This window comes from Cyprinus carpio, chromosome A3, assembly GCF_018340385.1.
Source record: "Cyprinus carpio isolate SPL01 chromosome A3, ASM1834038v1, whole genome shotgun sequence".
NCBI classification, from domain to species: Eukaryota; Metazoa; Chordata; class Actinopteri; order Cypriniformes; family Cyprinidae; genus Cyprinus; species Cyprinus carpio.
Window position 1 is genome coordinate 22033794 of NC_056574.1, and position 27529 is coordinate 22061322.

Below are 27529 nucleotides of genomic sequence, written 5' to 3' on the forward strand. Positions count from 1 at the left end.
GTCCGCAAAGCTGACAGCGTCAAACTCGTCTTCGGGCGGGGGAGGGCCCACCAGCGGCTCGCTGGCGGCAGTGGGCCTCATCCCCGCTGTTGCCCGAGCCACTTCTCTCCTGGCTCTGAGGGCATGCACTGGCAGCTCGGCGCAGTGGGCGGACGTGTTGTCCGTAAGTTCTGCCTTGGCATAGGCGAGGCCCAGGCAGGTGACACAGAACTGGTAAAGGTCGGACGGGTCAATGGGAACCGCACAAATCTGGCATGTGGCAGATAATAATGCTAATGTCCCCAGCTGACATTAGCCCATAAGATTTCAGCGAAAATGGAGAAGGGAGGAGTTCCCATATACCTCATAGCTGATGTAATGTTGAGTTACCGCCTTGAAAGGGAATGGATAAACCACTCAAAATTCGTTTTCCCCTTTCTGCTGATTTGTCAACCAAATATGAGCCTGTGGTGTCAACCTCTGTTCGTTCACCAAAATAATAGCCCTCTGCTGCTATATCAATATATCATCTTTCTTCTGTGCAACCTAATGCGTTTCACAGAAATGTTTATTTCAGAAATATTAATCAGAACCCATGCTGTTTTAATTAGCTGTGTGTTGTTAATGGTGAAGCTGCGCCACCCATAGAGGAGCAGATGAGAAGCACAGATAACAAAAAAAAAAAAACTTTTCAAAGGATAGCCTGTTGTAAATTTAATTAATTTTTTAGTCACTGAAGTCTGTTTTTAAGCTGTCATTGTGTTTTTAAAATGTAAGTGCCTCTACATCTGTAGACAGCCAAGCGCATGACATCGTTTTGTAGTCTACTGCTCAGTTGAGGCTAACTTACAGTAAACGAAAAAACGAGACTAATAATACACTCTGCGAGATAAAGCATCTTATGCTACAGATTCTTTTGACGGGTATAATTTTCTCTTTCTCTGTCTTTCTACTATGTAGGCAATCCACTCCATGTCAGACTACTATTACTATTGGGTCCAGTAAATATGAAAGACTCCAAATCTTTTATAGAACCAGGGCTGTAGCCGAGGTATCCGGGGCCCAATGCAGGTTGTTGCTGTGGGTCCCCTTGAAAAAGCTTTCTGGAAGGAGGGACTCTTCAAGCCCGGGGCCCCTAGAAATGTTACCACCTTTTGCCCTGCTAGCAACGACCATGTATAGAACCATTGTCTGTCCCATCCTGTTTCAAATTATATTTATAATATTTATTTGAACCACTCTTTGACCTTCTTTTTTTGTGTAAAGGGTACAAGAAAAAGTAGGGTACAACGGGGCTAAATGCGCCCCCAGGGTAAACGTGCACAAAAACGTGGCGTAGCACTTTCCAAAACATTTGCTTTCCAAGATGTATACAGGTGCATTTCAATAAATTAGAATGTTGTGGAAAAGTTCATTTATTTCAGTTATTCAACTCAAATTGTGAAACTTGTGTATTAAATAAATTCAGTGCACACAGACTGAAGTAGTTTAAGTCTTTGATTCTTTTAATTGTGATGATTTTGGCTCACATTTAACAAAAACCCACCAATTCACTATCTCAACAAATTAGAATATGGGGACATGCCAAAAGACTGCAAGACGCGAGCGCAAAGCGTAAACACCTCTGTCTAGCGCTTGTTTATATAGAAAACTATGTAACAAATAGTGCATTGGAATGGAAAGACGTGTTCTGTGGCCCCCAAGTGAGTTTTACTTAAATGTAAAATTTAAAAATTACTAAAACAGACTCAATTGCTCTTTATAAGCCCCTTATTCACATACAATATCTTTATCTTTATTTTTCATTTTAATCTGTGTACTGTTGTTGTCTCAGAGTCTGCACTATAAGCTTTTTCTGTCACCAAAACAAATTCCTTTTATGTGCAATGGCAATAAACCTCTTTCTGATTCTGACAAATAGTAGGGTACAATGGGGCTAAAGGCCCACCTTAAGAAAAAAATGTGCTATTCACTGTGCCTAAAATGTATAATTGCAGAAAAAATATATACGTTGTATTAAACATTAATGGAGCAAAATGTTTTGTGTGGAAATAAATCATTGAAGTTGTTTTTTTTTTTAATCTTAAAAGTATGAGGAGGCAAAAGGGGCCTTTTACCCCACACACGGGGTAAAAAGCTCACCAGCATGGGGTAAAAGGCACACAGTACAAATACTTCAGCTAAAATAATGTTTTTGTGTTTTTTTGTTTTTTTCTTTTGAAATAATTGAAATAATTCCAAATAAAAAACTTTCTAAAAAATAACACTATAAAAAATTTTACAATGTTCTGCTTATTTTGAAAAAAAAAATAAAAAAATTACAAACCCGATTCCAAAAAAGTTGGGACACTGTACAAATTGTGAGTAAAAAAGGAATGGACTAATTTGTAAAACTTATATTTTATTCACAATAGAATATAGATAACATATCAAATGTTGAACGTGAGACATTTTGAAATGTCATGCCAAATATTGGCTCATTTTGGATTTCATGAGAGCTACACATTCCAAAAAAGTTGGGACAGGTAGCAATAAGAGGCCGGAAAAGTTAAATGTATATATAAGGAACAGCTGGAGGACCAATTTGCAACTTATTAGGTCAATTGGCAACATGACTGGGTATAAAAAGAGCCTCTCAGAGTGGCAGTGTCTCTCAGAAGTCACTATGGACAGAGGATCACCAATTCCCCCAATGCTGTGGCGAAAAATAGTGGAGCAATATCAGAAAGGAGTTTCTCAGAGAAAAATTGCAAAGAGTTTGAAGTTATCATCATCTAGAGTGCATAATATCATCCAGAGATTCAGAGAATATGGAATCTGGATCTCTGTGCGTAAGGGTCAAGGCCGGAAAACCATACTGGTTGCCCGTGATCTTCGGGCCCTTAGACAGCACTGCATCACATAAAGGAATGCTACTGAAATGGAAATCACAACATGGGCTCAGGAATACTTCCAAAAAACATTGTCGGTGAACACAGTCCACCGTGCCATTCGCCGTTGCCGGCTAAAACTCTACAGATCAAAAAAGAAGCCATATCTAAACATGATCCAGAAGCGCAGGTGTTTTCTCAGGGCCAAGGCTCATTTAAAATGGACTGTGGCAAAATGGAAAACTGTTCTGTGGTCAGATGAATCAAAATTTGAAGTTCTTTTTGGAAAACTGGGACGCCATGTCATCCGGACTAAAGAGGACAAGGACAACCCAAGTTGTGATCAGCGCTCAGTTCAGAAGCCTGCATCTCTGATGGTATGGGGTTGCATGAGTGCGTGTGGCATGGGCAGCTTACACATCTGGAAAAGCACCATCAATGCTGAAAGGTATATCCAAGTTCTAGAACAACACATGCTCCCATCCAGATATCGTCTCTTTCAGGGAAGACCTTGCATTTTCCAACATGACAATGCCAGACCACATACTGCATCAATTACAACATCATGGCTGCGTAGAAAAAGGATCCGGGTACTGAAATGGCCTGCTTGCAGTCCAGATCTTTCACCCATAGAAAACATTTGGCACATCATAAAGAGGAAGATGCGACAAAGAAGACCTAAGACAGTTGAGCAACTAGAAGCCTGTATTAGACAAGAATGGGACAACATTCCTATTCCTAAACTTGAGCAACTTGTCTCCTCAGTCCCCAGACGTTTGAAGACTGTTATAAAAAGAAGAGGGGATGCCACACAGTAGTAAACATGGCCTTGTCCCAACTTTTTCAAGATGTGTTGATGCCATAAAATTTAAAAAATCAAATGATTTTTCCCTTAAAATGATACATTTTCTCAGTTTAAACATTGGATATGTCATCTATGTTGTATTCTGAATAAAATATTGAAATTTGAAACTTCCACATCATTGCATTCTGTTTTAATTCACATTTTGTACAGTGTCCCAACTTTTTTGGAATCGGGTTTGTAATATTTGTTCAATAAATATACTGTCATTAAAACATGTTAATATAAAAATATATTTTAAAATACAGAAACAAAAATCATTTTCATAAGTAAACATTCTGAAAGTATTGAAGGATATTCAGTTATAATTGAAGATATATTTTCAGTAGTAAAAACAAATGATATTTTATTATATGATATGAATAATATGGCTTCATTCTAAACATGGTGATTATATCTAATATGGACACCCAACATAATATATGATATTTACCATCTGAATCTAACCATGTCATGTCAACAAATGGAAAAGTCAGCCATCTATTAATTATCATGTTAATTACTGTGCACCTTTAGCCCCAACAGCAGGGGCGCTTTTTACCCCAAATACCATACTTTTACATTTTACATATTCTTTTTTTATTTAAAAACTGTTGCTTTATTATTATTTATTATCTTAAATAAAACTGAAAATCATGAAGAAGACCTTTGTCTCAAAATACATGCATTAATTTTAGCGATTCTTATTTAAATCTACAACATTTAAAAAAACATAAAATATTGGATCAAGTAATCACAAAATCAATGTGTAATCGTGTCAAGGATCAGACAAATACAGGTGCATCACAATAAATTAGAATGTTGTGGAAAAGTTCATTTATTTCAGTAATTCAACTCAAATTGTGAAAGTCGTGTATTAAATTAATTCAGTGCACACAGACTGAAGTAGTTTAAGCCTTTGGTTCTTTTAATTGTGATGATTTTGGCTCACATTTAACAAAAATCTCAGCAAATTAGAATACGGTGACATACCAATCAGCTAATCAACTCAAAACACCTGCAAAGGTTTCCTGAGCCTTCAAAATGGTCTCTCAGTTTTGTTCACTAGGCTACACAATCATGGGGAAGACTGCTGATCTGACAGTTGTACAGAAGACAATCATTGACACCCTTCACAAGGAGGGTAAGCCACAAACATTCATTGCCAAAGAAGCTGGCTGTTCACAGAGTGCTGTATCCAAGCATGTTAACAGAAGTTGAGTGGACAGAAAAAGTGTGGAAGAAAAAGATACACAACTAACCGAGAGAACCGCAGCCTTATGAGGATTGTCAAGCAAAATTGATTCAAGAATTTGAGTGAACTTCACAAGGAATGGACTGAGGCTGGGGTCAAGGCATCAAGAGCCACCACACACAGACGTGTCAAGGAATGTGGCTACAGTTGTCGTATTCCTCTTGTTAAGGCCTGGTGCCTTATTATTTGGCATGAGTTGAAGGGCTGTAGAGAGTTCATGTTGAGTTAGGGGTGATTCCAGGCTATTTATTTGATGTTCACTGAGTTGTGGCAGACTGATTGTAACAAAGCTGGTTTGTATTTTTTTGTCTGTTCGCCTGCTTCAAGGCAATATTCAAGAGTATCTGGACATTGCGTGTTATTCTGATTTGCCAGACTGTGTACTGAGACTTTTTCTGTGATGGATTAAATTAACCTTTAAAGTCACAATTAATCCGTGAAGGTCCCCGCTCATCTCTCAGTCAGTTTATTGACTGCTTTGTGGATTGTTGGTTCAACGTTCACCATAGCTGTTGTGGAGGAACGCAATCCTACACTCACTCGTGTAATGGCGGCTGCACTAGAGCATGCTCACAAAATGGCGGACACAACAGCGCCCCGTTATGTCACAGTTGCCAATCCTGAATCAAGTCAAGTCACAGTTGATCGTCGTGAGTCAATTCAAGTCACAGTTGAATGTACAGATTAACATCACCTCACAATTGATTATCCAGAGCCCTGTCAAATCTCGTCATGTCTTCCTGAGTCAGTTCACGTCATGTCTACCACTCCAGAGTCATGTCTTGTTGCAGTCGTCACACCACAGCTTTTCAAGTTGACTCTTGCCACCAGAATTTGCCTGTGCTTTACATTGACTCTTGCACCACACAGAGTGTCACAGATCACCCTGGACTACAGTTCCCACAATGCATCTCACTGATTACACGCACATCTGAGTCCAATCACACACTCTACAAAAGGCTCGCTCTCTTGTTCATCTGGGTCGATTGTTGTTAGCATTTAGCACTTGAGAGCGTTAGCTACTTTGCAGAGCCGTTTCCCTGTCTGAGTTTCATTCCGTGTCTTAGCCTTAGTTCAACCATTCTAGTTCCCTGCCTTAGTTCTTAGTTCCTAGTCATGTCTTAACTTTAGTTTAATCATTCTAGTTTCACTCCATGCCTCAACCTTCTGCCTGCCTTAGTTTACCTCTCTAGTCTTGCCCCGTTGGACATTGTCTACCCCTTGCCTGATCATCGCCTGGATACGGATGACCGCATTGGACTACCCTATTGGATATTGTTCGCAGATCGCAGATCCACACCTGCCTATGCATCACTCTTCGTCTTGTCTCCTCTGTTCCTGTTTGCCGGTGTCTGATCTTAGCCTGTCTTACCATGTGGTCTAATAAAGCTTTGCATTTGGATCTGCATGTTTCCTGTTCTGTTGGCTCCGTAACATTGATATTGTTGAGAAATTAATGTCTTTCTGATTTTGGTCTTTTTCTGGCGAGTATAATTTACTGTAAAAATTGTTGTTTCCTTATTTAGTTTGATTTGCCAAATATTTACCAGATTTATTGCTATGATGAAATTCTTATTTTTCTCAGCCTATGGATCAGGAACTGAGTATGTTTATTGATTATTTTATTTAGTTATCCACCCCAAAATGAAAATTTTGTCAATAATCACTTACCCCCATGTCATTCCAAACCCATTTGAAATCCAAAGACAAATGCAAACAAAATTTGACTCCTAACCCTAAGGTTGTGGGTTCGAGTCTCGGGTCGGCAATACCACGACTGAGGTGCCCTTGAGCAAGGCATCGGTTGAACCACTGATGGCAGATGGAGTATTCTGATGGTTTCTTTCATACTTTTCTGGACCCTGACACTGTTACTTACTTGGCAGTCTACTGTATGGGACAGTCACAAGCCTCCCAGTTTTCATCCAAAATATCTTAAATTGTGTTCTGAAGACGAACAAAGCTTTTACGGGTTTGGAACGACATGGGGGTAAGTGATTAATGACAAAATTTTCATTTTGGGGTGGAATATTCCTTTAAAACTTCTATTCTCTTAACTTGTTTTGTGTCTCGTCTGTTGGGTTATTTATTTTGATGTCTTCAAGCTCTTTGATTTTTTTGTTCCAATTCTACTTCTTGTTCCTTTTCTTTTTTTCTTTTTTTTATTGGAATATAAGATTATTTTTCCTCTTAGTGCTACTTTTCCTGTTTCCCACGAAAGAGACAGAGTTGATTCAGGGGTGTCGTTCATTTCTAGAAAGCATGCCCAATCTCTTTTAAAATAACTGTCAAAATCTGGGTCTTTCAGAAGAGATTTGTTGAAGCACCATCGGGTAATTGGTTCATGTGGATTATTTCTATTCCATTTTAATGTTACCGGAGCATGTTTACTAATGACTATTGGATGAATCTTTGATTCTGAAATATTGAAATAATAGAATAACTGATGAAAAAAAAATCATTGTGGGAATACGAGTGGTTTATGACTGTTTTATTGTTTCTGCAGATTGCCAAATGCGTTTTTTACTTGAACTGGTTACATCGATCTATTGTTGGGTTGAGAAATGTGTTGAAATCACCAGCTAATATAACTGGATAGTTATAAAGATGTGAAATCGAGGAAAGTAAATTATGAAAAAAAGATGGGTCATCTGTGTTTGGGCCATATAGGTTGCCAATTGTAAAGGGGCTATTATCAATTAAAATGTTTATAATAATGAAGTCAAGTCAAGTCACCTTTATTTATGTAGCACTTTATACAAAACAGATTGTGTCAAAGCAACTGAACAACATTAATTAGGAAAACAGTGTGTCAGTAATGCAAAATGACAGTTAAAGCAATTCATCATTGAATTCAGTGAAGTCATCATTCATCTCAGTTCTGTTTAAATAGTATCTGTGCAATCATTTGCAATCAAGTCAACGATATCGCTGTTAATGAAGTGTCCCCAACTAAGCAAGCCAAAGGCGACAGCAGCAAGGAACCAAAACTCCATTGTGACTGCAGTGACCATCTGATCTGGATACAGACTGGATCTGGTGGCTACGGTGACCTCGGAATAAAAGAGAAACAGACTAATATTAGCGTAGATGCCATTCTTCTAACGATGTAGCAAGTACATCGGGTGTTATGGGAAGTGTTCCTGGTTCCAGTTTACCTAATTAATGCAGCCTAAAAATCCTTTAACGGATTTGGATAAGCATATTATAAGAAGCATATTAGTGTGTTATGTGTAAACCAGGTTAAAGAGATAGGTCTTTAATCTAGATTTAAACTGCAAGAGTGTGTCTGCCTCCTGAACAATGTTAGGTAGGTTATTCCAGAGTTTAAGACCTAAAAAAAAAAAGTAACTGCCACCAGCAGTTGATTTTGATATTCTAGGTATTAGTTTTAAAAAAGCAGCGGACGTGGAGGACTATAATGTAACCAGAGCTCGTTCAAATACTGAGGTGCTAAACCATTCAGGGCTTTATAAGTAATAAGCAAGATTTTAAAATCTATACGATGTTTAATAGGGAGCCAGTTCAGTGTTGACAGGACCAGCCTAATATGGTCATACTTTCTGTTTCTAGTAAGAACTCTAGCTGCTGCATTTTGGACTAGCTGGAGTTTGTTTATTAAGCGTGCAGAACAACCACCCAATAAAGCATAACCTATACAATAATCTAAACTTGAGGTCTCATGGATTAACATTTCTGCATTTGACATTGAGAGCATAGTCCGTAATTTAGATATATTTTTGAGATGGAAAAATGCAGTTTTACAAATGCTAGAAACTTGGATTTATAAGGAAAGATTGCTATCAAATAGCACACCTAGGTTCCTAACTATTGACGAAGAATTGACAGAGCAGCCATCAAGTCTTAGACAGCATTCTAGGTTATTACATGCAGAGTTTTTAGGTCCTATAATTAACACCTCTGTTTTTTTTTTTTTTTTTTTCAGAATTTAGCAGTAAGAAATTACTCGTCATCCAGTTTTTTATATCGACCATGCATTCCGTTAGTTTTTCAAATTGGTATGTTTTGCCGGGCCCTGAAGAAATATAGAGCTGAGTATAATCAGCATAACAGTGAAAGCTAACACCGTGTTTCCTGATGATATCTCCCAAGGGTATCATGTAAAGCGTGAAGAGTAACGACCCTAGTACTGAGCCTTTAGGTACTCCATACTGCACTTGTGATCGATATGATACCTCTTCATTTACTACTACGAATTGATGGCGGTCATATAAATACGATTTAAACCATGCTAATGCACTTCCATTAAATGCCAACAAAGTTTTCTAATCTATGCAAAAGAATTTTGTGGTCAATAGTGTCGAACGCAGCACTAAGATACTTTTGTGGTAGAAGTGATGGTTCTACCATACTTGTAACAAGATGTAGAATTTACAGTTTTAGCTATGTGAAGTTTGCACAAAACTAAGTAATGATCTGAGATATCATTGCTTGGCTGCATAATTTCAACACCATCAACATCAATTCCATGTGACAGTATTAAATCTAGAGTATGATTTTGACAATGAGTAGGTCCTGAGACGTGTTGTCTAACCCCAATAGAGTTCAGAATGTCTATAAATGCTGATCCCAATGCATTTTTCATTATTAACATGGATATTAAAATCACCAACAATTAAAACTTTATCTGCAACCAGCACTAACTCGGATGTAAAATCAGCAAACTCTTTAATAAAGTCTGTATGGTGCCCTGGTGGCCTGTATACACCAGACAGTACAAACATCACAGGGGATTTATCATTAACATTTGTTTATCTGGATAATGTTATATGAAGCACCATTACTTCAAACGAGTTATACTTGAAGCCTGCCCTCTGAGAAATCCTGAAAACGTTATTATAAATTGAAGCAACTCCTCCCCCTTTGCCTTTTAGACGCGGCTCGTGTTTATAACAATAATCTTGGGGGGTAGACTCATTTAAAATAATGTAATCATCAGGTTTTAGCCAGGTTTCTGTCAAACAGAGCACATCTAGATTATGATCAGTGATCATATCATTTACAAAAAGTGCTTTCGTAGAAAGGGACCTGATATTCAATAAGCCAAGCTTTATCATTTGTTTATCCATATTGCATCCGTTTTTTATTTGTTGAACCTCAATTAAATTGTTACTCTTAAATTGATTTGGACTTTTTTTTTATATTTTCTAGTTCGGGGAACAGACACAGTCTCTATAGTGTGATATCTAGGTGAAAGAGTCTCTATGTGCTGAGAATTAACTGACTTCTGTGACGCGAGGTAGCTAGCAGACGGTCGGTTTAGCCAGTCTGTCTGCTTCCTGACCTGGGCCCCAGTTAGTCAAGAACAAACTCTAAGACTATGTGCCATATTTCTAGAGAGAAGAGCGGCACCACCCCAGAAGGGATGAAGATCATTTCTTTTCAACAGGTCAGGTCTGCCCCAAAAGCTCATCCATTTGTCTATGAAACCTATGTTATTCTGCGGGCACCACTTACACATCCAGCCATTGAGTGATGACAATCTGCTATGCATCTCATCACCACGGTAAGCAGGGAGGGGACCAGAGCATATTACAGTGTCTGACATCATGCTTGCAAGTTCACAAACCTCTTTAATGTGATTTTTTGTGATCTCCGACTGGCGAAGTCAAACATAATTAGCGCCGGTGTGAATAACAATCTTACTGTATTTACGTTTAGCATTAGCCAGAACTTTTAAATTTCCCAAGATGTCAGGCGCTCTGGCTCCAGGTAAATGAAACATCATTCAGGGTCTGTAATGGTGTATTATGAACAAATGTGAATTGTTTGCTTATTAAAATGCATACTCATCATTATTTTGTTTTGTAGTTAGCAGAGAATAAATGATTGTATTTTGATTATTTAATTTTATTGTGATCTGATTCTGATAGATGTGTTTCTTTCAAGAGCCATATGTCAGCTTGTAGTTTATTTAAATGATTCAAAACTTTGATCTTCTTTATCTGAGAACTAAATCCATGAACATTTCAGGTTAGAAAAGATTGATGCCATGTTAAAAGGAATATATATTAATATATAAGTGTGCAAGTGCTGTATATTTATATGTGTGAGAGTATGTATTTGTACGTATGTGTGCGTGCAAGGCATTTGTAACAATAATGTTGGCCGATTATCATACTATGCATACACAAATGACAGGATGTACACAGAATAACAGCAACAACTACCATACAAAGATTATTGAACATAGACATTGTGTAGAGCATGTTTAACAGGTTGGGGGGCAAGACCTATAGGTGCCACATAAAAGTGCATCTTATAAATTTGAGAGAGAAAGAGAGGTACAAGGGAGTGAGGTAATGTGTTTATAAGTTTATGATATTAGCAGTTATTGACTCAGAAATGAGGATGAAGGGTTCAGAAAAGCCAGGGGGTAATGTCCTTATCACGATATAATTCTCTGTTTATATATAATTTGTCTACTGTAGCGGTTGCCTTTTTTCCTTAATTTATCATCTGTTTTCAGATGGGAAAAAGCTGCTTTCGACATTCCATAATGTCCTTTGGGTATTGTTCATTAAGTCCTTAGTTTGTACCTTTAAGTTGTCTACCTTGCTTCTGAACCAGTTCTTTTTGTTTATAATGTTTGACTTTTGCGATGATTGGTCATGGTTGATTGTTGATGTTTTGAGATCTGATATGATGCTTATGGTGGAAGGTGATGGTCTGAACCATTTCGACTGGTAATTTGAGTTGTTTTATCGAAGTCTTTAACTGATTTTTTGGGATTATCTGGGGTTTGTTCCGGGATGCCTGTGAAAACTAAATTGTCCCTCACGCTGCATGTTTGCAAGTCCAGAATGGTTTCTTTCATGGCTTTGTGTTCTGCAAAGATGTGAGTTGAGTGGTGAGTGTGTGAACTGAGTCCTTTAAAAATTATTTCCTTTGGTGAGAGTCTCTATCTGTTCTTGACTGAATGCCAAGCTGTGCCGCAATTCTTGAAAATCCTTATGTATTACTTCTATCAGCGAAATCCTGGTATCAAGTCTGGAAAGTTTATTTTCAATAGAGATCACAATGTTGCTTACCTCTGTGCAGCACAGCCATTTAGGTGATGTGGATGGTGTTGTACCTGGGCTGGTGTGTGGATCGGAACAGGGTCTCTTGGAGTTTGGAGTGGGGTTACCTTTACATTTTTGTTGTTTTCATCTGGTTTGTCCCTGTTTATAGTGTAGCGGAGTCTATTGTAGAGCACGTCAGTATATTCCTTAAAGTGGAAATGAAGCAGTCAGTCAAGTTTGCATTATTTAGGAAGATAACTTCCATTTTAATAAAAAAAATATATAACAAACATGATTAATGTAACCATTTTAAAGAAAAAAAAGGTTGTTTTGTTATAGCTTTTGGAGCAAGGAAGCCACCATCTTGTGACGTCACAGGGTTGGTTCGCTCAGCTGGCCAGTGCAGTAATATAAGCATTTCTTTACATTTTGAACACACGCTTGTTTTGAAATGGAGGAAGATGACCTTGAAAGCACTGTTAAGTCCATAATAAATGCAACTGCCTATGCATTAGAGCATATATGGAGGTGGGGCCGAGCAGTAGGACCTATTAGGGGTTGAAGAAGTCGTGAACCTGCTGGTTTGGGGTAAAGTGCGGGTCGGAAACAATACTCATTTACATGGATACTCCTCAAGACTGTCATTCCAACGTGCTTTGTGTGCATTTGGTCTGACATAACAATAAAATGCAACATGAATGATATTGTATGAAGCATTGTTTGTTCACATTAAGTTGTGCCTCGCATTATGAAAACAATTTGGGATACCACGATCAAAACTTAATATATAGACAGTTTGATGTTGAATATTCTTCCAAATTATGGTGAAAACCAAATTATTTATGTGTTAAAATAACATTTGTGTGTTCAAAATGTAAAGAAATTCTTATACATGTATTACTGCACTGGCCATGTCACACGCGGCGGTACTGCAAGATGGCGGCGGCCTTGCTCCAAAAGCTATACCAAAACGCTATATCCTTTTTTCTTTAAAATTGTTACATTAATCATGTTTGTTATATATTTTTTAATCAAAGTGAAAATCACTTTACTAAATATTATGTTATTACTTAACACCTTCACACCAACTCAAAGGTGATCCAGATTGAGTAATGTTATAGTCCAGTTTTTTGATGGGAGAAAATGTGAAATGAGTGGAGAAAATGAGCGAAAAGAGAGGAAAAATATGAGAAAGAAAAATGGAATCTGAAACCTTGATCTTGAGGTTGTTTACAATGTAGCAATCTAGCAGTCATCTTGAATCATGCACCTGGTCTCATAAAAAAGTGTGAATTATACTGTACATACCTCACCCTGTAAACGGCATTGCCTATTATTTTACCCATGCTCAGTAGAGGCACCACTGTTAGCCTGTCATATCTGGAAATATCTGTCAAAGCAAGCATCTTCTTGAGCGTCATTAACAAGAGATTGGTTTGTTCTTCTTCTTTCGACTTGGTCACGGTTGGCAAACTAACTTAAAATACATTTCTGCCACTTACTGAGATGGAGTGTGGAGCTTCAATGAGGACTGTAATATAGGTAATACAAATTAAATAAAGTAATTATTTTAATTAAATTTGTGAGCTTTACATATTCTAATAATATCTTTAAAAAAAATTGATGAATTTCTTAATTCATTCTGAACTGACAAATCACATATGGCCATTGACTTGATTTTCTAGTTTTAACCTTTCATTTTTATATCTTGTGCACTCTTACATGCTCTACTGTCTCTGGTTTATAACAGTTATTACATAAACCTGACTCATGTTTCCCAATAATACTTAAGGAGCGGTTGAGAGACTTATGATCTATACGGAGATGTGAAATAACCACGTCTTCCCTTCTATTTCCACAGATCTCTCTCTTATGACCTACTTCTTTTTGAATTCTTTACAAGTGTCTTCCCTTTCCCTACTTATCCCACCTCTCTTGCCAGAAACTTTTAGAGATTGGTTTGAGACACCACCGACTAATTAATTGGATGCAATTATCAGCCGTTACTGTCTGTCTGTCTGTCTCTTTTTTTTATTTTATACTCTTTTTTTATCATATCTAATTGTAAGTCAACAGTATATTTAATTGTCCCTTTTTTTCATCTCAGCAGCCAGTGCTCTGACTTCTGTAACTGGTGAGTCACAAGCTGTTATTAAATGTTTTTATGATATTCAATCATCATGATATTCTTATCATGGCATACTGTAACTAGTCACTGTTTTAGTTAGCCTGCAAGTTTAGCCTGTTGTAAGATGAGTTGTATCATAATGGAGTTATTTTGTTTTTAGGAGGTTATAGTATCAGACTGGTCAATGGTAATAATGACTGCTCTGGAAGAGTTGAGATCCTTTATAATGGCCAGTGGGGGACAGTGTGTGATGACGAATGGGACATGAAGGATGCTGCTGTGGTGTGCAGACAGATGGGATGTGGAACAGCTGTTAGTGCACAAACCAGTGCTCATTTTGGCCAGGGAAGTGGTCCGATCTTGTTGGATGATGTGAGATGTTCAGGAAGTGAATCATCACTCACACAGTGCTCACATCCTTCTATTGGAAAGCATAACTGTGGTCATTCTGAAGATGCAGGTGTTGTCTGCTTAGGTAAAAGTGTACATGTGTTTTCAAAATATGGTTTTGCTGTTCTTGATGTTAAATAACTTGATATTTTATTCAGTATTTTCCTAGGTTACGTTTTTTACCAGCTTATTTAGTTGTCTAAAAAAAATTATAGTGTTTTAAAATTTTCTGCTTGCAATAAAAATAGTTCTACATCCATAAAAAATAAAAAAAACAATTAGGTTTTTGGCTTCAAGTAATAATATAAGAATTAAGAATTATAAGAATAATAAGAAAACTTGTGAAAATAATGGGCAATACATGTTTGGTTCTTGGCTCCCAACAATGTCAAACACATACCTACAGCATGCCAAAAAATTTTTTTAATCACATTGTACTTTCACTTTTAATGCCATCTTTCAGATATAAGATTGGTCAGTGGGACTGACTCATGCTGTGGAAGAGTGGAGATCCGTTATAATGGCCAGTGGGGAACCGTGTGTGATGATGACTGGGACATGAATGATGCTGCTGTGATGTGCAGACAGTTACAGTGTGGATCAGCCATCAGTGCACCTCATAGTGCTGCCTTTGGTGAAGGCAGTGGATCAATTTGGCTGGATGATGTTGTATGCTCAGGAAGTGAAGGAGCCCTCACACAATGTTCACACAAAGGACTAGGAAAACATAACTGTGGTCATGGTGAAGATGCTGGCTTGTTCAGGTTAGTCAAATCTTAAGCATCTTGACAGATATCTTGTAGGAAATGAGGAACAGAAGTTACATTAAGCTTCATGAATTTCATGTTTTTACACATTATGTTTCAAATAAACACATTTTTCTTTTGCAGGCGACCTGCAGATGCCAACCTTTTCCCTGACCTCCACACATTCAGTTATTTCTCCTGGAGAAAATATCCAGTTCAGATGCACAACACCTAACCCAAGATGCAATGCTAATGCTGAATTCCAGCTCTTCAGAAACGGACCATCTGTATCCTCCCAGAAACATGTATCTGGTGTGACTTTCAACCTTAATGTAGATGTTTCACATCAGGGCAACTACAGCTGTCATTACTCCTACCAAAACAACACTATTAAGTCACCTTTGAGCAAAACTGTTTCCATCACTGTGGGTGAGTGTGTTCAGTTTATCCTCATTGCTTACATCATAAATCACATGCATTAGTAAAGTATAAGTGAAATCATTTTGTAATGATGCCTATTGTTTTTGCAGTTGAGATATTTTGTAAAATGGCTGTGGATTAAATTTTGATCACTACAAGATATAGTTCTTGAAGACATTTTTATTTATTTAATTAAAAAAGTTAATTTGTTTTATTTTTACCATATACAGTAAATGTATTCTTGTTCTTTAGTGAACTTGCAGCAGCCACGCATTTCCCACAGTGCTCCTGATGGATTGTTTGACGAGGAGCTTCAGGGGCCAGTGATCACCAGGGGCCACAGTTTCACTATCATCTGTTCCACTGAATCTCAGTATCCTGGAGGCTCTTTTCACTTGTTCAGAGGGTCAAGCATCACAAAGACTGAGTCAGCTGTCAGTCACTCTGCCTCTTTCTTCTTTCCTGAGGCAGAATATTCAAATGAGGGAAACTACAGTTGTGTTTATGAAGTCAGTGTCTCCTCACGCTCCTTCCGTTCATCTGCCTCCAACCTGCTGCTCATCACTATCACAGGTACTGATGTGTAAGAGTCTAAAAACAAGCTGGACTGCTGGTAATGAAAGTTTAAAGGGATAGTTCACCCAAAAATGTTGTCATTAGTTACTCACCCTCATGTTCTTCCAAACCCGTAAGACCTTCGTTCATCTAATTAAGATATTTTTGATGAAATCCGTGAGCTTTCTGACCCTGCATAGACAGCAATGCAACTGAAACATTGTGGTACTTATCACCTACAAATCTTTCAACGCCAGAACATGTATATCAGTGGCGAGCGGTGACTTTTTTTTTTATCTGGGTATGCTGAATGCTAAGACACACACACACACACACACACACTCAAAGAGGAAAACACCATGGCAATTGTCAATTTACAAATATGCACATTCCTACCTTATTTGTAAATAAAAATTCATCTCCAATCATTCTTCTATTGTTTCAGGTTTATCCATAGTTATTCAAATGCTAGAAAACAGCTCTTTTTCCAAGTAAAAACCACCAAATAACGTTTACCCATTATTATATTAAGAGGATATTGAATATTCAGAGGGTGGGGAAATGGGGGATTCCCCCGTTCTATATGTTTCTGCATCAACTGAATTTTTTTTTTTCAGCCTATTTATTCATTTATTTTTTATTCCAAGTGAATAGGAGTTAAAACCACTGATCTATATATGACTGGATCGCTCATAGCGTTCTGAACTGCCAACAGTCAGTGAAGCCACCGGAAGTGTTCAATCCGCCATCTTACTAATCCCTACCAGCAGAGAGCACCTTTGAGTCACAACCGCTGACCTAAAATCACCCAATTCGAAGCAAATCAGTCAAACGGGATTAGTTTTTATGTTATGTGTGTGTAAATTAATTTTTACTTTAGATGTTATCTGCAATGTTTATTGTCATTTGGGGCAGGATAAGTGATATATTTAAACTGTGTCTGCTGCACACAGGTAACTGATCCAAAACAAAATATAGCCTATTTCTTTATGTATGTAGTTATTTAGGAATTATTAAACATGAACCTATAAGTATCAGAAATTGATTTGAATAAACAATGAATAATACAATAGCCTCCGTTACTATATTGCTTTATACTGAAATGAAAAGCTTAACTTACCATCTTGAAATAAAGCTTCATGTCCGTACTATATGTAGTCAGTTATTTCTCAGAATAAATTATTATGTGTATATTTTTACTGTCCTGATTGAGCAACATCTATTTGAGACTCTCCAAGATTGTGCAAATATGTTTACTAGCATTACCGTTTCCGTTACGATGGCCGCCCGTTAAGTCAACGAGACCGTAGGGTGTTAAGTCCACGAGATCATAGGTGTCCCATTTGTCATTTTAGTGTTCAGAAGGGTGCTCATGAGGGCCCCCTCTATGGCTGTTATGCGTCCTCGACCTGGTCTTCTGCCGAGCCCGCACTGGGGCGAGCTCCACAGCAGACTTCTACCCGACAGTCAAAGCATCATTTCATCACGAAAGTGCAGACTCAGAGGAAGACCGCGAGGGTTTAGGATGCCATTAGGTGGAAGGGCTCTTCCCTATGCCCTAATCCCTTCAAAGCATTTACCCTCCAGAGTGAGAGCTTCGAAGGGTTGAAGGGTGTAGGGGACCAAACAATTGTTTCTTGAAGTGCCCTTCTGCGTCATCATCACGTGCCCACATGGAGGCGCCGTCATCATGCAAAGAATCTGCGCAAAGGATCATGGGAGTCCGAGGAGTCCATCAGTTGTACCCTTCGAAATCCTTCATTCCGAAGGGCCCTTTGAAGTGGCCAGTTTTGAGCACTTCAGTTTGGAATGACCCTTCAATATGGAGACCATGATTGTTTTCACTCCGAAGTGCCCTTCAGAGGGCGATATATCCCATTCGGAATGCACAGATCGACAAGGGCCATACTCGAGATGATGGCGGCGCATCCACACGCAGCGGCTTCTCTCTGTCCCGACAGAACGGTGTTTTCGTGTTTTTTGTCTTGTGAGTCGCAGTGTTTTTGTACGTTGTCATCGCGTCTATCTGTCTTTAAGCGCGCATACAGTCGTGAGTTTCTGCTGGATGTCGGCAGAGCCGCATTTTTAGAGTTAAACTCCGCACACACGGAACAGCTGCGAGATCTCGGACTGCTCCGGAGGCCCACATCATCACCGACCCCAACTGCTGCATCTCGCCCACAGCGGAGGTGCCACAAGCGACGTGAGAGGAAGCAGAAGAAGGGTAAGTGCGGAGGTATTCGGGCTAGGCTAACGGCTAACCCACACAAGCCATCTATCCCCACCATCGTACTGGCTAACGTACGCTCTTTGGACAATAAACTGGACTTCATCCGATTACTACGTTCAACTCAAAGGACTGTAAGAGACTGTTGTGTTTTTTTGTATTCACGGAAACATGGCTCAGCGACAGCCTTCCGGACTGCGCCATTCAGCTCGACCAGCTGACGTGCTATCGAGCGGACAGAGCTCGCGTCACGGGAGGAAAAACCCGCAGCGGCGGGCTTTGTGTTTACATCAATGACGCGTGGTGTCGCGATGCTGTTGTGATCTGCAAACACTGCTCACCCCTGGTGGAGTTTATGATCATTAAGTGCCGGCCGTTCTATCTGCCGAGGGAATATACTGCCATACTGCTCGTTTCGGTTTACATTCCCCCAAACAACAGCAACAGGAACGATGCACTAAATGAACTGTACCAGCACATCAGTGAGCAGCAGACAGCACACCCTGATGCTTTTCTCATCATAGCTGGAGATTTCAACCATGCTGACTTAAAGAGTGTGTTTCCAAAAATACACCAACACATTAACTTTCCAACAAGAGGTAATAAAATTTTAGACTTTGTTTACACCACACAGAGAGGAGCTTACAAAGCACTCCCCCTCCCCCACCTCGGTGCCTCAGACCACATCACTGTCATGCTAATGCCTGCATACAGACCGCTCGTTAAAGTCGCCAAACCAGTACAGAAACAGATTCAAGTGTGGCCAGAAGGGTCGTCTGACACTCTTCAAGACTGCTTTGATACAACTGACTGGAACATGTTTAAGCAGGCTGCCACTTACAATAACACCACAGACCTCCAGGAGTACTCAGAGACTGTCACTGCCTACATCACCAAGTGTATTGAGGATGTAACAGTCACAAAAACCATCACTGTCCGGGCCAACCAGAAGCCGTGGATGACAGGGGAGGTCTACAGACTCCTGGAGACGTGGAACGCTGCCTTCAGAGCTGGAGATGACGTGGGCCTGAGAACAGCCAGGGCCAACCTATCCCGTGGCATCAGAGAGGCTAAGAGACAGTACTCCAGGAGGATAGCCCATCAATTCAGTGACGGCAGAGACACTCAGAGCCTGTGGCAGGGGATACAGACCATTACGGACTACAAGCCCCCACAGCGGACCTGTGACAGCAACATCTCTCTGCTGAACGAGCTGAACACCTTCTTCGCTCGCTTTGAGGCACAAAACAGCACCACTGCACAGAAGACTCCACCTCCTCCCAGTGACCAGATGATGACGCTGACCCCAGACAGCGTGAGGAGATCCTTCAGCAGGATCAATGCACGCAAAGCTCCGGGTCCTGACAACATTCCTGGGCGTGTACTGAGAGACTGTGCAGCAGAACTCACTGATGTCTTCACAGACATTTTCAACATCTCACTTAATCAGGCTGTTGTTCCCACATGCTTCAAAGCTACCACCATCATTCCAGTCCCGAAGAAGCCATCTCCATCCTGCTTCAATGACTACTGTCCTGTTGCACTTACTCCCATCCTCATGAAGTGCTTCGAACGGCTAGTCATGCACCACATCAAGTCTGCCCTCCCCCCCTCCCTGGACCCATTCCAGTTTGCATATCGGTCCACAACCGGTCGACCGATGATGCCATCTCAACTACCCTCCACCTCAGCACTCACACATCTAGAGAAAAAAGACTCATAAGTCAGAATGGTGTTCATAGACTTCAGTTCAGCATTCAACACAATCATCCCTCAACAGCTCATTCACAAACTGGTCGAGCTGGGGCTCAACACTTCGCTGTGCAACTGGCTGTTGGACTTTCTGACTGGAAGACCTCAATCAGTACGTGTCGGCAGCAACACATCCAGCACCATCACACTGAATACTGGGGCCCCCCAAGGATGTGTGCTGAGCCCCCTCCTCTTCACTCTGCTTACCCACGACTGAACACCGTCACACAACTCCAACCTCTTCATTAAGTTTGCCGATGACACGACTGTGGTGGGTCTCATTAGCAACAGAGATGAGACAAACTACAGGAGCGAGGTGAGCCACCTGGCTTGGTGGTGCAGTGACAACAATCTCTCTCTGAACGTGGAGAAGACGAAGGAGATTGTTGTTGACTTCAGGAGAGTGCACACTCAGCATGCTCCTCTGACCATCAATGGTGCGACTGTGGAGAGAGTGAGCAGCACTAAGTTCCTGGGTGTGCACATCACAGAGGACCTCTCCTGGACCGACAACACTGCAGAACTTCCAAAGAAACAACATCAACATCTCTACTTCCTCCGCAAACTGAGGAGAGCCAGAGCCCCACCCCCCATCATGTACACCTTCTACAGAGGCACCATCGAGAGCATCATGACCAGCTGCATCACTGTGTGGTATGGCGCCTGCAACGCGTCCTGCCGGAAGACCCTGCAACGCATAGTGAGAGCAGCTGAGAAGATCATTGGTGTCTGTGATCCCACCCACCAGTAAAACAACTTAACCTGTCTCACTCGAAAAGACCTCTGCATTGCAGGTGATCCCACTCACCCGTCACACAGCTTCTTCAGTCTGCTGCCATCAGGGAGGAGACTGCGGAGTCTCCAGGCCAGGACCAGCAGACTGAAGGACAGCTTCAGGAAGCTGAACTCGCTCCCGAACTTGCCCCCCCCCCCCCACCGTCCCTCTTCTGCCCCAGGCACCACTGAACTATGAACCCCCCCCCCCCCCACACCCCAGATCCCACATCTCCAGGTCCTTCCACCCCCCCTCCCTCATAACATACGATGACATGCACCAGTCACTTTGTGCAGCAGTGGTCTGCTCACTACCTCATTCACCATGGAACTGACGTCATTCTACCAACAAATCAGTCAGTTCAAATAAAATAACTGCTCTTGAGCCCTTTGTCACTTTAATCAGACTGAATAAGCTATTTTTTATGCACTAAAAATCTTTTTATCTGCACTGTTTGTTCACTGGTTTGCACTCTATCTGCCATGTGCCTTGCACTGCTTTTATTTAACCTTCTTTTTATTTTATTTTTTTCTCTATTATGTCTTTTTTACATTCCCTTATTGTATAGTTTTATCTTATATTTTTATTTGATCTAGATTTTTAGGCTCTACTGTTAGTGTTATCTGTATGCACCGGGGGTCTGAGAGTAACGCAATTTCGATTCTCTGTATGTATGTACTGTACATGTGGAAGAATTGACAATAAAGCAGACTTGACTTGACTTGACTTGACTCGACGCGTCCGCAAGATCAGTTGGGCAAATATGATTTCATCGCGGTGTTGGTGGAGTTGTAGTTGTTGTTTTTTGTTTGTTTGTTTGTTTGTTTGTTTTGTTTTGTTTTTTGTTTTTGTAGTTTTTTCCAAGGCTTTTTAATTAAAGTACGTTTTATTTTTATTGAATAAAAATAGAAATAGAATTCATTTAGGCACGGGCGTAATTTCCTATGGGGACAGGGGGGACATGTCCCCCCCACTTTTCAAAATCCCGTTCGTGTCCCCCCCACTTTCAAATTAGTTTGTTATTATTTTTTTTAACCGCGCGCCGTCATCGTCACGGAGGAGCAGGACCGAGCAGAACCAAAGAGTATAGAAGCCAAGAGGCGAAACTCAATAGAACGCTCCATAGCAACAGTTGCCCCCATGACGTGACGGCGCGGCCCGCCATTATGGACTGAAAACTGAAGCAAAACGCAGCGAAATAATGGGAGTCAATGGCACTGAAAAACTTAACATAACAAAAACTTAACTTAATTTTTTCTGGCCGTCATATCTAAATATATAAACAATTTAAAATACATTAATGAGGATGACCGACGTTAAATGACAGAAATTACCCTTAGGAAAATAGTATTTTGGGACAAAATATTACTATAGAAGTACTATAGACTACTATAGAAATACTATAGCGCCTCTAGGATATAATACAGGTATTACAGAACATAACATACTTCTGTGATGTTCTGTAATACCTCTATAATATTTTTAAGCTGCTATAGTATTTCTACAGTAGTCTTATCGTACTTCTGTAGTATGTCCCAAATTACTATAGGCCTAGTATTCCTATAAGATTACTATAATATTTTGTCCCAAAATACTATAAGATTCCTATAGTACTTTTTCGTAAGGGTATGTCCCCCACCAAATCAGCTTCATTAGCCTACCACTTACAGTTTGCAAAGATACAATTATAAAATTACTGCAAACCTTTAATCTATCAATATTTATGTTCTATTATGCATTTTCCTTGTTATATGAATAACAGAAATTCATGAAATAATATATATAGGCAGACACACAGTAATGAGATTTATTCAAATGTTGATTTTGACATTAGTGAATTTGGAAAAATAAATGAATAAAATTATAAATGAGCATTTCTAAAGACAGTTCATCTTTTACATAGAATTTCACAAAAATATTAACAACTTGTTTTTCAACATCTTCAGTGAAAGTGCACACAGTGAATGTCCTATTACAGACGGAAAGGTACAAAAAAAAATGTGTGCAATCTAGCAAGTGCACACATGAACTATTAACAGTACTAAAATGGAAGTGGTGCCATAAGATCTCAGAAATTAATCAGACACCACCATCTATTGTGTGTGCATTTGTGTATGAGAAGTTTGTTTGTATTTTTTTTCTTTTTGTGAGAGAAGAGGCATTGACATAGAATGGAAGCATTAGTCAAAAAGGTGTATAATCTAGCAAATGCACACATGAACAAAAAATAAGTCTGACCATCTTTCGGAAACTATTCTAAAACTACTAGCCAGCTACTAGCCAGTTCAAGCTTTGCATAGATTTCTAAAAACGAACAGCAAAACCTCTACACTGGTAGAGATTTGAACAAACAAACAATAAATATCAGTTCAAGTTTTGTATATGATGTCTAAAAATGAACAATAACTGATTGGAAGAACAGATCATTTGAACTGATTGAAAGAACTGATCATATGATGATTTCAGCAGCTTTCAGTCCATAATGGCGGCCGCGCCTCCGCAGCGCCATCTACAGACTGTTACCCATAACACAACAGAGTTTCGCCTCTTGGGCTTCTATACTCTTTGGCAGAACAGACATCCTGCCTGTCTGTGTCGATGCGCGCGTCCGCGTACAGGCAGGGACGTCTCGTGCACACTCTAAATAGTGTAAGCGCACTGAAAGTTCTACTGTATCGCATGGAAACGCCAGCAACAGATGACTTTAATGTCTTCATGGATGAAAAAAAAAGAAAGGAGATGTGAGTTGGTTGATTCAGTAAATTAGCTCAGGTCAGGGTAATAAAAATGTCTGTCTACTTATTTTTTTTACAGTCTATGGTCTACACCTGTTGATGAGCTAACGTTAACATACACTGTTGCTAGGTAACTTCAGACCGTTAGCTAGCTAACCTAAACATTTAATGTTGCCTACATTCTGTGTCCACTTTAAACAGCTGCGTTTTCTGTCAGCAATGTATGACAAGCAGACTCTGGCTGCTGTTATAGGCTACTCAACTCATTATACTCAGATGCAGAAATAAAATAAGTCTTAATAATAAATGTTTTTCTAAACTTGAGCTATTGTTGTTCACTTACAATATTTGTTCATTTAAAATGTTAATTTGTAAAAATTGATTTACTTGTTCAAAGAAAATGCTTAATGTCGAGCTAGCCTGAGTTAGCCTATATTTTATATAGTGTTATGGTTATGTGGTGAGCCTGAGTATAGTTTTACACATCAGCCCAGTCTAGTCTGTAAAGTTATTAATACGCAGTCAGGGTTTTTTTTTACACATTAATCTGAAAATGAATGTGGCACACCCAGTTTTTAAAATGTACATCCAGAGACTCTTTTCTGGCTATGTGGACTCAATATGATCATAACTCAGTTGTTTTCATATCAGAGCACAGATGAGGTGGAGCTGCTTCAGAACAGAGAGGGTGAGATAGGGAAAAGCAGTAGCAGCACAACGTTACAGGTAGGTTATGTGCTGTATGAAAGGCCAGGTGATTTTGATTTGTTGGTGATAAAAGGTAAGAAATGTACATGATAAATAGTGAATACAGTTTGAATATTATCAAATTAAATGTTCTTCTTGTAGGAGCCAAATTGCGTGTTGTTATTTGTTTAGAATATTTTTTTAACATGGTCACATCATCACATGGGTGTGGTTTATTATTTACTTGCTCACTTGTGTGGTGGGAGAGAAACAGAATCAGGCCCTGATATTTTTCTGTTGACTGTTATAATATAGTTTCAGTTGTGATGAACTTTTGTTTATTTTTTTTTTGCCATGCTTTCATATCAGAGAACAGATGAGGTGAAGCTGCTTAAAGACAGGGAGGGTGAGACAGGGAGAAGTAGCTCAGAGTTGCAGGTATGTGCTGTGTAAACGGTCAGGTAATTAATTTTAATTATGTCATGTCAGAAACAGGCTAGCACATTTTCATATTTCATAGGTGAGACAGGGAACAGGCGCAAGCGAAGAAGTGCAGGTAGGCAGGCAGGATGCTGAACCCAGCCATGCTTACCCGAAGCTCATTGCAGTGCAGCAGAATTTATCATTATAAACAACTTAATTATTTCCTGGATTTTGTATCACCATAGTCCCTAACTGTATGTAAATGGAGGAAATGGGATTCAAATCGAAAACATTTTTCCCCCATTTTGTGTCCCCCCCCACTTCTCAAACCAAAGTTACACCCTTGCATTTAGATACTATTTATACACTATTTGCTTAAAGTTGTCTTGTGTTTGATGCGAAATAAACACAAAAGCCTAAGATTATTTTAATAAGTTTGTACATAAACAAATTATTAATTCATCAACGTGGAAAAATCTTGTACCGAGAAATGACTTCTTCTCACCGGTGATTTCCGATGGTACTTAGAGGACAATTACTCCTCGTTGCCCCCCGTTGTTTCAAATAATAGTAGGCTACAACGGCGAACGCAACCAGTATAAAAGCCACGTCCGTTTGGGAAGATGCGTGCGCAATCAGCGGAGGCTCGCGAAGCAGAGCCAGGTAAAAGTATAAATCCCGCTTCATAGAAACAGAGTGGAGATGCCAAAGCTGGAGAATCCACTTACCCGGAAGCTTCCGTGACTGACGTAAATTTACAGAAAATTAAGGTTGTTTTTACATAAATAATTGTACATACTTATTCCCAACCCTTTTTTTAAGGTTTAAGTCACATCTCAAATGACAAGAGATCAACTTATAATCATCAGAGGTGGGAAAAGTACCCAAAAACTGTACTCAAGTAAAAGTAAAAGTACTTATAGAAGTATTTACTCAAGTAAAACGAAAAGTAATAGTCTTAATAGTTACTTGAGTAAGAGTAAAAAGATATCGGAGATAACCAGAATGAAGTGGGAGCCCCAGGAAAAATTAAAAGATGAGGCCCTTCTGCAAAATGTAAACAAATGTATATTTCTGCAAGCGTAAATATTGTGGAATATCAATATTAATTGTGTCTATGCGAAGGCATTCCTCCTGGAACAGAGCTAACGCGGGTTTGGAGGGTATTCATTTCATACTCTGTGACAGCTTATTATTTAATGTAAAAATTATACATTGTATTTAATGTATAAGTTACACATACAACAAACTGGTAATGTCATAGTGGTATCGTTTACTGTAATCGAATGTAGCCTATCTATACCTGTTGAACCGTAGACAGCACACGCGGTGTTCATCTAATAAAGATCTTCATCGCTAGAAAACAATAGTCTTTGCAGATTTGCTTTCAATTGACTGTAGATCCAAAGCCACGTCTTCAACGCTCTTGATGTTCTTAAACTTTTTGTTACAACTCTGAGTGAACCGCGCGTGGCAGGGGACTGAACAAATCATTCAAACTGATCCACGAACCAATTCACTGGTTTGCCAACTGGTTTGATCAAGCCTTGACTTGCCTTTGAACAGAACTGACTCAAAATAATTAATCATTCGCGAATGGGCATCGCTCATTGCCCATCAAAAAGAAGACGGCGCGTTTGGAATAAACTGAAGCATTTATAACTTGTATTTCATTAAGATAAAGTAATGAGAGGAGCGTCGCCCACAGTAACGACGTAAAAGTACTGTTTTTTCACTAAAAATGTAATTATGTAAAAGTACCCATCTTTAAATATACTCCGAAAGTATTAGTTACCCAAAAAATGTACTCAAGTAAATGTAACGAAGTAAATGTAACTCGTTACTACCCACCTCTGATAATCATGTTTATATAAATTAGACCCGTGAACTCATTCTCTCAGACGGTATGCAGTGCATTCGCAGCTTATATGGACGGAACGCCAGTGGTGTATATGTATATGTGTATGTTGCTGCCCGTGATTGTATCAAGGATCAAGCAAATTTTCAGATCAAACATGTAAAGTGTCTTGATAATTTAGCACTTTCTTGTAATAAAAATAGTACCATGTGATTAAAAACAACAAAACAACATCTCCCTCTATTGCTTGGCCCCTAGTGATAATTATTATAACATAATAGTAAAAGAAAACTTGTAAAAAAATAAGGGCTATGCACTTTTGTCCTTGGCTCCTAATAATGTCAAACACATTACCATAGACCCCTTTTCAGTTAGTAAACAATGTGATGTTTTTCTGTGGGCAGGGCTTAGGTAGAAGGGAGAAAGATTCACCTGAGCGCTTCACTAACGCTAGCTATTAAGTTTTGTTTGCCTGTTTTTTTTTTAACAATGACTGGAGAAAATCCCATTTTACCTGAATATGTAAATTCACTCACCGTCCGTGACAGCGATTGTTATTTGAAAAAGTTAACTTTAATGGATGAAACCATACTGGCCTACCTGTACACACTCACTCAATGGATGGATGATCTGACAGGATTACCTCCGGTTGAGTGACTCACATTTACACCTACCTGATAGAGAAACCTAATGTGTACAGTAAAGAGAAACTCACCTGTGTCTATCTAGTCATGAATATGTATATTTTAATGTCAGCAGCCAACTATTTTTACAGCTACATGAGAGTGAACTGGGCCAAAATACAAAAAAAAGTTAAACATTTAATGTGATGGATATATTATTTGAAGATGTATTCAATGAAA

General features: G+C 39.3%; 2 protein-coding genes across 2 annotated transcripts in view; both read left to right on the forward strand.

The window, feature by feature from the left end:
• The first annotated feature begins 10656 nt into the window (after positions 1 to 10656).
• On the forward strand, positions 10657 to 15268 carry LOC122138735 (deleted in malignant brain tumors 1 protein-like). The gene is made up of 4 exons (XM_042732978.1): positions 10657 to 10678; positions 14078 to 14104; positions 14259 to 14573; positions 14952 to 15268. Exons 1-4 carry the CDS (start codon positions 10657 to 10659, stop codon positions 15266 to 15268), a joined length of 681 nt encoding a protein of 226 aa, XP_042588912.1.
• Positions 15269 to 15294: 26 nt separating this feature from the next.
• Positions 15295 to 27529, forward strand: part of LOC109080755 (scavenger receptor cysteine-rich type 1 protein M130-like) — a 102447-nt gene continuing 90212 nt past the window's right edge. The window contains exons 1-3 of the mRNA XM_042732990.1: positions 15295 to 15307; positions 15379 to 15663; positions 15907 to 16227. Of these exons, the coding sequence (XP_042588924.1) occupies positions 15295 to 15307; positions 15379 to 15663; positions 15907 to 16227 (619 nt within the window). The remainder of the gene's footprint in view (positions 15308 to 15378; positions 15664 to 15906; positions 16228 to 27529) is intronic.

What these genes read in the sequence shown, in the direction of transcription:
- LOC122138735 (XM_042732978.1), top strand. Translation starts at nt 10,657, where the DNA reads ATGTCAGGCGCTCTGGCTCCAG. An exon ending in GTCAGGCGCTCTGGCTCCAG is followed by an intron (nt 10,679 to 14,077) that starts GTAAATGAAACA and finishes TTTTCATCTCAG; the next exon opens with CAGCCAGTGCTCTGACTTCT. An exon ending in TGCAGGTGTTGTCTGCTTAG is followed by an intron (nt 14,574 to 14,951) that starts GTAAAAGTGTAC and finishes GCCATCTTTCAG; the next exon opens with ATATAAGATTGGTCAGTGGG.